This window comes from Taeniopygia guttata, chromosome 2 (assembly GCF_048771995.1).
Source record: "Taeniopygia guttata chromosome 2, bTaeGut7.mat, whole genome shotgun sequence".
NCBI lineage: Eukaryota > Metazoa > Chordata > Aves > Passeriformes > Estrildidae > Taeniopygia > Taeniopygia guttata.
In genome coordinates, this window is record NC_133026.1 from 34,031,989 (window position 1) to 34,046,756 (window position 14,768).

A 14,768-nucleotide genomic window follows, 5' to 3' on the forward strand; every position below is an offset into this window, starting at 1 on the left:
ACGGTGGATTTCACTTAATTGAATTACCCAGATTGCTGGAAATAGTCTCTCAACATATACATACATTGTGACCCTACTGGAACTCCAGACTCAAAGAGTGTCACATATATAAAACTCACCCCTTTTGCTGCTGCAGTTAGTTTGAACACATGCAAACAAAAACCAGTGCAGCAGATAAGGTACTACATCACCTCCCCTTGTGTTCAGAAGAAGGCACAGTGGCACAGGCTCCTTGGTAACACAGGGGGATGACTAACTCAAACTTTAAACACTTCACGTTATTGATGTTTTCTTCTGTAAAGCTTTAAAAACTTCAGAAAATTATGAAAATTAAACCAAGTCACTCAGAGTCACAATTACTACTGTCAAATTACACTTTCTTCTCTTAATACAGAGGCTGAGAAACTGCAGCAGCATAGGACTGCTTTCCACACCCTCTGTTTCCTGCTGGATATTCCACATCTATGTATTCAAGAGATTAACTGGCTGTACTGTATCAGTACATGCTGCCAATTGTTCTTCAAACCATTGCCACCATGGGTACAGCTCTCCCACAGCTGTTTCCTGCGCTTTGTGGGGCTGATCCAATTACCCATCTTCCCTGAAGGGTCTAAGCTACAGATCTTAGATCTCCTCACTCCTACCTTATGAGGAATTAAACTACAGACAATAAAGGAAAGAATCAACTATTATTCTTATATAGTAAGAACAACAGAAATCCATCTCTCCTACTTCCATTTTCTTATCACTGCATCTTAATATTGTAAAATTAATACCTAAAAAGGCATCATCATTTTTTAATAATCTACTGTACTTTTCTTCTGTATGTTTTTTTTTTCCTTTACCTTATTAACATGGATAGCTGTAAGAGCCTACATGATTCTCAGAGGTATCCAGTAGCCTTAGCCAGCCAGGAGCAGTGCACAGGTAGCCAGAACAGACTTTTAAATTATATTTATATTTTGATTTGGCAAGTTCAAAAACTCTGAGCATTAGAATTCTGCAGACTATGGATTTAAGGCTCAGTGGAGATCCCTCCACAAAAGTTAAAAAACTCCTGTTTCACATTAAACAGAATCTTAAGGGTTTTTTTAAATAATAAACAGATAAGAGTAGAAATCAAGAAAGTCTTGTCAGCTATTCTATGTTAAAACACTTTAACAACATAAGACACAATGGTGTCTCTTCGGAATACTTAATTTATAGGATTTCAAGTTAAAGAAAATAGTATTTGAGCAAATAATTATTGCCAGCAAATATTCTAGTTGTACTTGAGAGTAGTATACTACATGATGGAAAAAAAACCCATGCAACTGTAAAGGCAGATAATAGTTAAGTTGCCTGAAATACACAAAAATTATTATTCTATTGAAAATAAAATAAAGACTTTAGCCAAAAGTAATTCAAAAGCAGCACTGTATGAGAGAACCCATATAATTAGAAATATCAATAGTGACAGAACAGAGAACATTGAATTAAGTGCCCTGAAGGCACAGGAAGAGTTACAACAGCAACCATCAGACAAGCCTTGAGTACAAGTGGAAATTCTCCAAACTACAAAAAAGTCTTACTTTAGAATTCCATTTCCTCCTGTGTAAACTTCTTTTGCATGGGGACTAGAAGGCAGCATGGTAATAATTCTGTCTGCTCTTTCTGCTACATCTGCTGGGGATTCTGTTACCTTTTAAAGAGAAAAAACCAAACAATATAAGCTTACACACTTCCTGAAAAAGAGATATCAGACATATTTGATGAGTTTGGTTTTAGTATTCACTGGTCACAACTGAGCTAGGTAAAAAATTAAAACACAAGAAAAACTGCTCTCCTAATGAAAATATTGGTTATTTGGATCCAGTAACAGAAAAATAAAAAAAAAAAAAATGAAAAGGATCTCCTATCTTGGAAGTTCCTTCACAACATCTGCTAAAGGGAATATGTTTTCATTCCATCAACCCATCATAAATCTTCAATTTACTACAAATCCTGCATCTATAGAAAATATTGCTCTACAATGTTTCTAAGGAGGGACAAGATGAAAGGATTACAAATATCTCACTTTTTTCCTTGTCTTATACACGGTATTAAAAGAGATGAAGACTGAGGTAAAAAGAAAAAAAATTACTTGATTCACCTCTGAGCCTCATCTTAAAAGAAATCAGATAAACTAACTGATGTTTCTCAAAATATTACAATTGGCATTTTTAAAACAGAAAATTATCAGCTTAAGCATCCTTCACGAAAAAGATTTGAACAATTTTCAAAATATATTATTAGGTATTAGTTGTTAAATAATCACACCTAACTTGAAAGGTATATTACCATTCTGAAGTCACTTTCAGAGGCAGGCAGTATAGTATTTAAGATACGTACACAACAAATGAAATATTGACAGCTAAGTTGTGATTTTCACTTGGAAGGCACTTACCAGTAAGATTTCTGTCCAGTACTGGTCTGAATTAATTAATTTCTTTAAAATTGCATTGTTAGCACATTCATAGCCCAGGGAAAATAGCAACAAACATACAGCTTATTCTTCTATCTTTAGCCCACAAGGATCAAATCTAATTTCATTGATTTGTAATTAATGCTGAAGGAACTTAACCTTTAAGGACTTCTGGGATACAGCATAAGAAACTACTTGGTTTTTATTTGACTTCTGAACAAAAGAAGGGAAGACTGTATCTAGTCACTGAACAAGACTCTTGGGGAAAAACCACAAAGAAATTACATGGATGGGACCGAGAAACATGCAGATTTTGTCTTGAAAGAAAAAGTTAATAACACAAAAAACATCTGGCATACCACACAATTACAAAAGGAAACATGCCCTAGTTTCAAGAACAAAGGTTAGCAGGAATAAATGAGGCAATTATAAGCAGTAAACCTTCTATATCTGATTAGCCGATTTTATGACTTGCCTCCCTGGAGATGAGAGAACCTATCTCTTTAAAAAGAAGTATGGCACCTGGGTCTTTAGTTCTGAGTATCTCTGGTCTGGCTCAGTCTCAATGTGTATTATTAGAGGTGGAGAGAGGAAGTGTGAAATTGGAACTGGAATATATATACGTCTTCTTATTTGAAACTATGATCTCCAGTATTCTTAGATGTTTGGAGGGTATCAGCTGAAGACTCAGTGGCCCATTCGCATTTTTCAACCAGAAGTTGAAAAACACACCATATTGGGCACCCAACTGAAATACTACATCAGCCTCAAATTTCTACTTGGCTACATAGGTAGAAGATAGCTGAGTTGTAGTTACACTTTTAAATAATTCTTAAGCAAAACAGGTACAAAGAAGACATAGTACAGTAGTAATTTAAACAGAAATTAATTTATTCCATCCATGTACTAAGATGCCTTTTACATGAAGAAAATTAGATAGAAAATGTACACAGACTGGGACAGTACTTCTGCAACCATACAAAGGGAAAACTTTCTGCTACCTTGAAGTAAGTAGCAAAACAAAGAGGAAATTAAAAGTGAGAATAGACACTCTTGGCCTTTTGGTACTGTTAACAAATATGAATAATACTGCCTGAAAAAAAATCTACCTCCCTGGTTCAATAAGCAGCATATAAAACCTTTATTTTATTTGGGACTTTCTGTCTCAGAAACAAAGCTGAATAATTTGGAAGCTATTATAAAACATTAACCATTCAAAATCATTAAGAATATGTGCATAAAAAACAGACCAAATACTAATTGTTTATTACCAATATAGACTATACTAGCTCAGAGTAGCAGCCCAACCAAGGCCTGTACATGTTCTGATATTGCTTAGTTCAAGCAAACTTTTGCAGTATGCAACTGGATAGAAGAGACTTTTCTGCACTCTGCTAGTTGTTGGTACTGCCCTTTAATACGTGCATCTGCTTGTATTTGTTCCAAATTGCTTCCTAATTTTGTTTTACTTATATTTACAGAAGGTCAATTAATTATTGTTTGCCTGAAATGCCATTCTTACTGTACACTAAAGAAAGCTTTATTTTTATGATGCTTTATGCATCAGGAGACTCCAGTAACATGATCAATATTCTAAATCTGTGATACGATTTTGAAACAAAGACCTGTAAACTGAAGTGTGACACACAGTTACTCCACTGTGTGAGCCTTCCAACTTTCTCCATGTTTCATCCCAAGCAGTTCCATATGCTTATGCTCACAGCCAGTTCTCCTCTTACTATTCACCTTTAGGATGAGGGCGGCCACTTTCTGACATGTACCACGTCCCAGTTGTTTACTTCAGTGGCTAAAGAACGCAGAGTTGCAGATTGTGCAGACTTATGGTCAAGCATCTCACATCTGCCATATACCTTGGTAGCAGCACTGGCCTTAAACAATGGACTTTTGACTAAGTTTACCGTCTCTTGGGGTCATTTCACCCCTGTAACACTGCTGATGGTATTACCCTTCCAGCCAGACCAAAGAGAAAGCAGCCCTTAGAGTCCAATGTTCCTTCTACAGCAGTTTCTACAAGACCCCATGGACCCACAAGTTTTCAACTCCTGAAAAAATTTCTGGAGTAGGATTTACACCTATAGATCAAGAAGAGGAAGTTATGTTCACATATTTTCTTTAAGTGTGTTTTATTTGTATTTAAGCCTACCCATGTATTCTCTCAGTGATTTATGATCTTAAAACATACCTTGGACTTTATTTTTAAAGGCATTACAGTTCACCTTTATTATCACATGTTATGTCTTGCAGTGAATACCAAGGATTCTGCTACAAAGGCAAAAAGCTATCAACACGGGCAGCCACAGGAAAGAGATCCCACTGCAGAACACGAATTAAAAATACAGCCAACAGTTCAAAACAGCCTCTTCCATTTGCCCAGTCTTACTCAAGACAGGTTTAGTTCACGCCTGAGGGTCTTGGCTGCTTTAACAAAATAGGAACAGGAGCTAGGAAAAGAGGTGAAAAGCTTACTTTGCCACTTAAGGCAAAGATTCTGTAATTATTCAAGGGGGGCTGCAATTAATTACTAACAGATGTGTGGCATCATTTTATCTTTTAGGAATCTGGATGTCTCATTATTTAAAACAGCTGCAATTAGCTTCAACAGTTTAGACTTTCAAGGCACACTGTTTCTCTATCTATACGTACAATTTCCTTGCCACTGCTGCAAAGTTCCCTTCTATCCTCTACATTGTTACATGACAGGTTTATTTTTGCACTGCACTCCTTTTTGATATTTTAAGCAGGTATCCATCTGCCCACAACTGTCTAAATTGTGACAGATTTGAAGTATGCCAAAACCATTCAAATGTGTTACAGACACAGAGAAATGACACAACCACCTGAGAGAATGGGTTCTGAGGGTATTAACAGATTAAGAAAAGTAATAGGACTGTCTGGAACAGGGCCAAGATTTTGCAGGGTATATTGCAGGAAGGTAAAGCTCCCTAATATAATCAATTTCCTTCCCTCCTTTTCCATTTTCATTCCTTCCTCTTCTCTCAGCATATCCTTCCTTGCCTCCAAGAGAATAAGCACTTAAATAATTAGATTTTTCCCCTGCCCCTGAGGACTACACCTTGAAGCAGCAGGAAAGCTCATATGTCCCTATAACCCTTACAGCTATGCCAGCAGGAATTTTTAATTAGGGTCATTTAACCTGAAAAGGTCAAAGCAGGAACCAGATGAAAAGCAGCCCACTGGCTATCTAGACCTGGGGGAGAAGGAAGAAGGAGAAAGCAGGAGGTGACAGAACAGGCCATCAACCTACTCTCATAAAAAGTGGGGGGGGAAAAAGACAGCTAGACAAGTCTGACAAGGTAGCAATTCTGGCTAACAGCAGGAATAACTCGGCATAGAATCATACCTTTGCTCTAACTGAAATCTCACAGATTCAGATTGTATTTATTGTGTTGTTTTAGCTTTCATTGTGATTGTAACCAAGAAAAAGCTCCAGATTGTTTAGTTGCATATCATGCAGGAACTATTCAACACACACAATTATTGCTGAAATAAGGAAGTTTATTACTATACCTGAGCACCCAAGTCTTGAAATTCTTTGCAAGCTTCTGGGAAGACATCATACACAATAACTGGATATCCATGCTTTACCAGGTTTTTTGCCATTGGATTTCCCATGTTACCCAGCCCAATGAATCCAACTGGGGTTTTGGAAGCCATAGTCCTAGAACACACTGATTTCAAAACAATAAACATCAATATATTTGTATTTTAGACTAATGTACATCAATGACATACTAAAAGCTACCACATAATCTGTTTTCAATTATTTTAACAGCTTTATGTTTTAAAACAGTGCAAATGTGAATCCTATTTTACATATTTTAAACTTTAAATTATAGCACACATTGGGCCACAAATACCATCCCAAAATGATTTTTCTACATATCAAAGAAAATTATTGTAATTAGGAAAATGTGGGTGTTTCAAAAAAATACAGTACTTAAAGCTAAGATCTGAGAAGAGCTCAAATGTAGACTTAAAATATTCAGGGACGTCTGTTTTTTATTATGTGTCTAAATTCTAAATTGGATATGAAAAGTCCAATTTCATATATATTTGACAGACTCTTTATTTGCAACTTTGCTTGCAGCCCTGGGATGCAGCACGTGTTCTCTAGAAATGGACAGAGGCTGCCACTTTAATTCATGCAGCCCCTCACAGATTCTTCTGATCCTGCAATCAGATACAAGCCACTAACCTAAAGGTGAATATCTCCATAGTAAATCATGGCAAATCCTTTAAGCCATGCAACCACAGTTTAAATACTGAAAATAAGAATAAAATATAGTATAAAAAAAAAAAAAGATGAAGTCTTCACAGGAATAACCTCTATATCCTATTTACCATACTACCAAGACAGAACTATAAAGCCTAACCTACAACCTGTGGAAAACACTCGTTTCAGTCAGTTACCTTTTCCCAGAAGTTAGTGAGCATCAAATTCTGGATAGATGCAGATAGATAGCAGGCATTCATCTACGGCAATCACTATCTCGTCACTCTAAACACTCCAGATCCAAAGGCAACACAATTTGACAGTGACTAGGTTTCTTTGCCAATGACATAAAATACTTTCTCCTTTACGACAAAGGAAAATGTTATGCAGAATAAACACTGAAGTATGGGTCAACTAAGCTGACAGAAACAAAGCTAACTAACTACAGAAATACTGTAGCTCTGAAGTGCACACACAGAAAATGTGCCTAAGCTGGATTGAGACTCTAAGAGGTCTCAATGCTTAGCAAAGAATCCTCTCTAGGCCAATAACACTTGATTAATCATTTTAAAGTCTTTCTGACTTTAAGCTCCTTCTTAGCCAGCAACAGTCATGCTCTTTCATCTGCAGCACTGTTTTAGAAGTGCCACATTTAATAAATCAGGTTTGTTGAGAGAACTTTGGTCTGAGACAGTTTCCACAGATGCCTGCAGCAATTACATAGCTAGAGAAGTAGCACAATTCAAAATAAATCTGCACTGGGAAAATGCTTAGTGAAAACTGAGATAAGTCAGGAAAAGAGCCCATTGCTTTTTTAAGAAGTGCTACATGTCAAAACCAGGGAACAAATGAACAAAGAGTCTAAACCAGCCTCATCAGCCATAACAATCATCTTAGAGTCTTCTCATTGTTTCTATGAGTCAGTCTTCCCCAGTCCCTCATTTGCACTAATCTAAAATTTCTCCTTTAGTTAGCCTAAAGCTTCCCACTTCCTGAGGAGCTTCAAGCCCTGGTTTTAAGCATCTTTCTTTCTCTAGCCCTTAATACCAGTAGATCTTATTTACCTTGACTTCAGTAAAGCTTTCAGAACAGCCTCCTCTTGTATCCCAGTAGCCAAATGAGGAAAGTATGGACTGGATGGGACTGCAAAACTGCCTGAAGGAAGAAATACTGTCTGGAGTGTTTGGCTCAAATAACAGTGATCAGTAGTTCAAAGACTAGCAACCGTCTAGTTACACATGATCCTAATGGGTCAATACTGAAGCTGTTTAAAAGTTTCAGCAAAGACTGATAATTAAAGATAAGCAACCTCAGCAACATCATATGTGACACCAAACTGGGGGAACTGTCTGAAAAATGGCAAGGCAAGGCTACTATTCAGAAGGACTGGAGAAATAGGCCTCAAGCAGTTCAACAAAGCCAAATTTATGTCCTGTACTTGGGGCAGGGGATGTCATTACAGGCTGCTGACTGGCTAGACAGCTCTGCAGAACCTGTGGATTCCCATCAACTGGAAGTTGAGCATGAGTCAGTAGTGCATCCTTGCAGCAAAAGGTTAATGACATTCCACACTGCATCAGCAAGAGCAGACAAAGGAGGTAAAAAAACCCAGTCATTCTCCTGTCCAGCAAAAGCACAAGAGATCTGATCAAACTGCAGACAGCCCAGCAAACATCAAGTAATAAATATGACCAAGGATCAGGAGAACATGGCCTATAAGCAGAGGCTAAGAGAACTGTCTTTAGTGAGCTTGGAAGAAGAAAAGGTTGTGGTCTTCTACTATCTATGGAATGTGAGGAAATAAGAGTTACAGAGCAAATGAAGCTGAACTCTTTACAGCTGGGCACTCCAATGTGGCAATGGCCAAAAGCTGCAGGAAGGAAAATTCTGGCTGGAAATAAGAAGAGCATCCCTGATGTGGAAAATAGATTTTGCACTGTTACAGACAATGCAAAGAAGCTGTGGAACTTCCATCCTTCTAGCAACTTTAGAACACCATGAGCAACCTAAGCTAGCTTTAAAGATTTAAGGCTTTTGGAAGCCTTGCTTCCAAACTTCCATTTTCTTTGTTTCTGTGAATTCCAAGTAACCTTATCAGAAAAATAATTCTGACTACCATATCTAGTCTCATTCTTGTGGACTCCTCACTTTTATCCTGATCTCTTTTTTTCCTCACACTATCTCATGGACATCTAACTATCACCTCAAACTGAACATCTTCAGAAAACTTTCTTGATACCTTTTTTTGCTATCAGTGCTGACACCAGCAGTGATGCATGTCACTCACAACAGCCTAAAAGACCCATCCATGATCTGCTTAAATCTCACTGATTCATCCATTACATCTGAGATCTCAGCTGCTTCAGAGCCTGGTCACTGGCCTCAACAGACATAATTTTGCCTTGATCTTCATGCCGGGAATTGAGAAGGACATTTTGCCCATGCTACTTTTACTCCTTCTCTGCAACCTGCCTTCTTTTTCTCTACAATGTTACGTAAAACTGCTTTGCTTTGATGACTTTTAAAGACTGTCATCACATCTTAATATTAAGAGTTCAGCTCGTAATTAGACTGCAGTGATGTGTCTATTGCCAATATGCACTTATTTGTGCCTCTAAGGCAGCTCTTCACAAGGTAAATATCCATTAAATGAACACATTCTTCTACTGTAAGGCCTTCCTTAAAATCGTCATTTTGCAGTATCCCCAGAAAGGCATGGCAAAAGTTAGGCTGTGATACAAGACAACTTGCTGACCGGTATTATTTAGTTTTGTGTCATTATTTTGCCTCTTTCCTCCTATTATTTCTCCTCTTGTCTGTCTCTGTTGAATTTTTTTTTCTCAGTCCATGAATCAGAGACCACTTTCTGTTATATGCTAAAACACATTCAAATCATGGGAATTTGAACTGTTAGAGAAGTAGTTCAAATCCTGAGTCAGTTTCTGACTTCATTTTGGTTTAACTTTTCACAGTATTATATAAGACATTTCAAAATTAAATAATTTGATTAACAGTTTTGAAAAACCTTCAGCTCTCCAGGTACTCAAACAGAAGAAAACTGGTTTAGAAGACTTATTAAATTAGTTCACAATAGAGATGATTTCAATTAAATTTGAACCAACTACACGTAGATGCATGGCATATTTTAAAATGTTTTCCCTTTAGATGAACCTCCCCAGGTGATTTCACAGAATGTGATGTCCAGCTCACGTATGTTGGCACTTTTTAGCATCTGATAAGTAGCACAAGCTCAGTTTTGAAATAACTGTGTAATTCAAACGTCTAAGGACTGATATTCTGCAAACCCATATCACGTACACTAACCAATCCCATCAATTGTATAAGCATTTGCTGAAACTGTCCCTGTGGTACTGAACACATTTTACTTCGACCATAACAGTAACCTGCTACAATCACATGGCTGGAAAAATGCCCAGTCCACACTTAACTTCTAAGAGAGGGCTGAACATCAGAAGAGGAGCAACAGAATCTGCTTTTTAAATAATCACTAATACCATGTGCAACTAACTCTCCTTCCCTGGGAACATAACCAGCAATACAGATTAATCTGTATATCAAGCTAATTGTGAGCAAAACCAGCTACAGCTATTCTGAATTCCAGCTCCAGTGCTGCCCTGATTTCACTGCAAATACTTGACTGCACAAACACTATAATATGCAGAACTGAGGACATCTCTTTGTAATCAAACAAAAAGGGTCTAATAGCTGGGTAGAACCACAGACAGCAGACCTGGAAAAAATCCAGTGTTCTTGTACTCTAACTGGCCAAGAACAGGACTGAGAAACAAGTAACTCCCAAAATATAATTTGGACTATATTACTTAATTTTTGGCTTTATAAAATTTATTTTGAACCATATTCACCAAACGGCACAAGGGTGAGAGTCCACACAGCCCCATCCCATAAGAGCTTCCTAATCAAAGTGGTTGCAGTTCATACTAATATCATGATCTCTCTGGATCAGTGAATATTAATGACCTTGATCTCTCTGGATCCTCTTTTCCAATATGTGAGATCTAAGAGGATCATGGGAAGATGCTCAGAGTAAGCTCAGCTACTGAAGTTGCTGGTTTTGCTTGGGGCTTTATGAGAAAATACACATGAAGTCACTTGACAAGGAGCAGGAAACATGACGACAATTCAAAATGAGCCACTAAATGAAAGATTTTCCTACTGATTTAGCATCTGAAGTTCTGGTACAAGCACAACAGAAGACATAATCTCTTTTCTCCTTCCTACTATGAAAGAAAGGATCAGCGCGAGTTTCTGTGTTTTGTGGACTTCTGTATGCAATATACAAAACCCTACTGAAACTAGATCCTGGGAGGGAACTAGATGAAGAAATATAGAAGTTAGAGAGACCAGCTGTACATAGGTAGAATCCTTCTGTTCCTAGAAGTTTTGCCAATGGAATTTAAATTTCCCCATGGTCACTGACATTTAAAGGTTATGCAATGATTTAGAGAAGTGCATTCTGCCAAAATAATAATTTAAGATTATAATACTCTAAATTTGGCCAGCTTTACATTGAAAACATCTCACTTGTTTTTCCTTGCCTCTGTAACAGTCTACTGATCAAAACCAGAGAGGCTATCAGTCTTCTTACACATAGTTTTTCTTATTTGTATCTATACCTCATTAAATGTTTGCTAATACATTACAGAGAAAACCTTATAGTAAGTAATTTTCATCTAAAAAGAATATCAAGTGTACACTTGATCCCTTAACTAAGTAACATGCTGGACTTCTGAGCAGCAGGTCTTCTGTTATAATCCCTGCTTAATCTCTGCACCAGAGCATAGAGTCATTCAACAATTCAAGCAGAGCTACTGCATCAGCAAAAGTACTGTTAAGCCAGGAAAAGTACTATTGAACTATTAAGTGAATGGCTCCCCTCCACTCCAACAAAACTACTTGTAAGGACATTTTTGTTCTCTAGTCTTATTTGATGAACAGCTCCCTCAGCTGATGAATCTCCACTCACCAGAAAAGCTTCTCTTCCCAGCCAGCATAATTCATCAACCTCCTCTTCACGCCCCCCCAGCAGTCCCCAGGAGGGATTTCTCCATATCCATCAAAATATAATTTTAAGTAAGGTCATATAAACTCTCTCTATGAAGCACCTTTGTCAGTGCCTGCCATCTGCAAAACACAAGACTACCTAGTCTCTGTCCACCTGACTAATATACAAACATACACATCCAAGAAGCTCCTCCAAAATTGGCCCTCTGTTCCTTATTTTTCTCCTAGAACATGTAACAGTCTCTAATATAAACATACAGAAAAAACAAACCATCATGGTCTGCACCAGCTGCAAAGAGCAACTGACTGAGTAACCAAGGAGCATTCAGTAAGAGGAGGAAGACAGCCTGCTTGCTAACCAAGCTGTGGTGTTGGACAGCTCTCAGAGCTGGCAGAATTCCTTCACCAGGATGGCAATTCACTCAGGACAGATGATGAAATCACTACTCAAAACCCAACTGTCAGACTAAAGAAAAGAATGGCAAACTTAGTAAATGCATTAGAGATGGGGAAGCCGCGACATATAACTAAGCAATAGAGCTTAGCAGTTAAGAAGGCTTAATGCTTAGACCTTCATCCCACAGACATTTCTCAGTCAAGAGTACTTTCAGCACAGTCCACAGTCACTACTGACTAAGCCAGAGCTTAAATGCTGCGGGTGAAATTCTCTTCTATGGAAGTTTCTTGGGAGAGTCACAATTTCTCCTTAGGCTAAGTTAGAGTTTCCTACTCAAATCTTCAGGTAAAGGCAAACTATATTTTTCAACTTTAAGGACCAGTGTTGGTTTGCTTTTTACACCTATGCTCACCACCAAGAAACAAGATCCCCACCATCTGCCCTACATTAAACATAGTCATTTGGAAATTGACCATGACAGTGGATTTCAAATCTCTTACAGAAATACCTGACAGTTAACCATGCACAGAAAGTTCAAAACTACTTGAAAGCTATTGCTTTTAATTGGGGTATCTCAAAAGGTACTAAACACATAAACAGGTCCCCTGTATTTAACTTTACTAGCATGAGACCAACATGCCTGCTGCACCTGAGTTATTACTTATCATAACATCAGAACTACAACTATAAAAAAAAAAGCATTAGTGGAAACGAGACAGTGAAGCAAAAAGAGCACTGCAAGATAATGTCAAAATTATCAAACATTTTTCATTCATTAGTTTAAGTGTGGTTTAAAGGGGAGTTACAATGTTTTTAAAGTTACCTACTTGAAAGTAATTTAGTAATTCCTGAAACACGTCCTTAAGTGTTCAAGATTTTAGAACCATATACCATTTAAAAGAATATATTTCTTCTACTTTGCTAGTTAAAACCCTTCACCTATGTGTTGGGAGCCTAACCACAAAGTGACATACATGACCAACAGACTGCAATCAAAATGACACTGAAAAAACTACTGAAGGTTTATTTTTAATAATTTACTTCAGCAATTCAACTACTTAGGAACAGCTGTGTGATTTTTCAGGACTCTGGAAAGGGAGAATGTCTAGGTCCAGTTCTACAAATACAATCTTCCTTTGCTTGTACCAACAGGACATCTGCAGCGCTTGCTCCTTCCACTGCCCATGAACCAGCCACAGGTGAGCACCAGTGCCTGCAGAGCCGACACAGGAGGAAGTGCCGCTGGATCTACCTTCGGTTTAAAGAAAATCATCAAATGCAGTGACCGAGAGGGCTGAACAGCCCACACCTAGGTGACAGGTACCGCAGACATGTCACTGCTGCCACAGGAGGCTTTTGTGGGCTCTGATGATTTCCAGGCACGCTATTTTAAGCAAATGAGTGAAAACATTTATTAAGTCAAGCCGCTCCGAAGCCCCGGCGGAGCCCCGAATAAGGCGGCAGCCGCGCCAGCCGTGACCGCCCGCGGGGTCCGCCACCGGGGACGCCGCACAGGGAGGCGGCTCCGGAGCTGCACCGGGCTCGGAGGCCCCGCGGCCGCCAAGGGCAGCGCGGCAGCTGCGCGCACCGGGAGAGGCCCGGCCTCTCCCCGCCCGGCCGGCAGAGCGGGGCCACTGGAGCCGAGGGAAGGGGCAGGTCCTTACCCATCACCCGCCGGTGCCAGCGCCACCAGCCCGCAGGTCCCCTGCGCACCACCGCTGCGGCCATGCTGCGCCCCCGTGCCGAGTGACCTCCGGCCCGCCGCCGCCCGCCGCCACCGCCCGCGCGCCGCGAGCGGCAGCCGCCGCAGCCAACCACGGACGGCGCTCGACGGGGCACAGCCAATAGGAGGGCGCAGCGTCTTCCCAGCGGGCGGCTGGCCCCGCCCACCGCCCCGTGACGGATGGGGCCGGAGCGCGGGGCGGGGCGGGGGCCGGGCCGGTGCTGGAGCACCTCATTGGGGCGGTGGGACATCGTGTCCCGCTGCCCGCGGCTCCCGGGAGGCGTTTCCTTCCAGCTCTGCTTGCCCGGGCCGGCCCGCTGCCGCTTCGTCTTCTTGCTCTGCTGCCGGGGGAGGAGGCTTCGCTGAAGAGAGAGAGGAACGGGGCGACGGAACGGGGCGACGGAAAAAGCCGCCTTGCACTGTTTTGTCGAGTCAGGTGGCAAATAAGAGTTGGCATTTATTGAAGGCTGGAATTAGATGATACCTTCAAGGTCCCCTTCCAACCCAAACCATTCTGTGATTTCTATGACTTCGTCGTTCTATGGGCTTTACCCGGCTGGGAGCCAAGCTGCCCCAAAGCCGCTCCATCGCTGCCCCTCCTCAGCTGGACCGTGGGGAGAAAATACAGCGAGAGGCTCCTGGGTCGAGATAAGGATGGGGAGAGAGCACTCACCAGTTACTGTCTTGGGCAAAACTAAGTCTTAAAACACTTCGTCCCCACCCCTTCCTTCCTCCCGGGCTCAACTTCGCTCCTAATTTTTTTACCTCCTCCTCCCTCAGCGACACAGTGGTTTGGGAAAAGTGTGCAATCACTTCATCCCACGTTGTCTCTGCCGCTTCTGCCTCCTCCGATGGAGAGCTCCTCACATTCTTCCCTTGCTGCAGCAGGGGGTTCCTCCCATGGGAG

General features: G+C 40.2%; 1 protein-coding gene across 2 annotated transcripts in view; it reads right to left on the minus strand.

Moving 5' to 3' along the window:
• Positions 1–13,961, minus strand: part of HIBADH (3-hydroxyisobutyrate dehydrogenase) — an 85,755-nt gene extending 71,794 nt beyond the window's left edge. For both annotated transcript variants that reach the window (XM_030264897.4, XM_030264899.4), the window contains exons 1-3: positions 13,803–13,961; positions 5,993–6,153; positions 1,572–1,681 (exon numbers count right to left, since the gene is read on the minus strand). In XM_030264897.4, coding sequence (XP_030120757.4) covers positions 1,572–1,681; positions 5,993–6,153; positions 13,803–13,866 — 335 coding nt within the window. In that variant the 5' untranslated portion in view covers positions 13,867–13,961. The remainder of the gene's footprint in view (positions 1–1,571; positions 1,682–5,992; positions 6,154–13,802) is intronic.
• Positions 13,962–14,768: the final 807 nt, after the last annotated feature.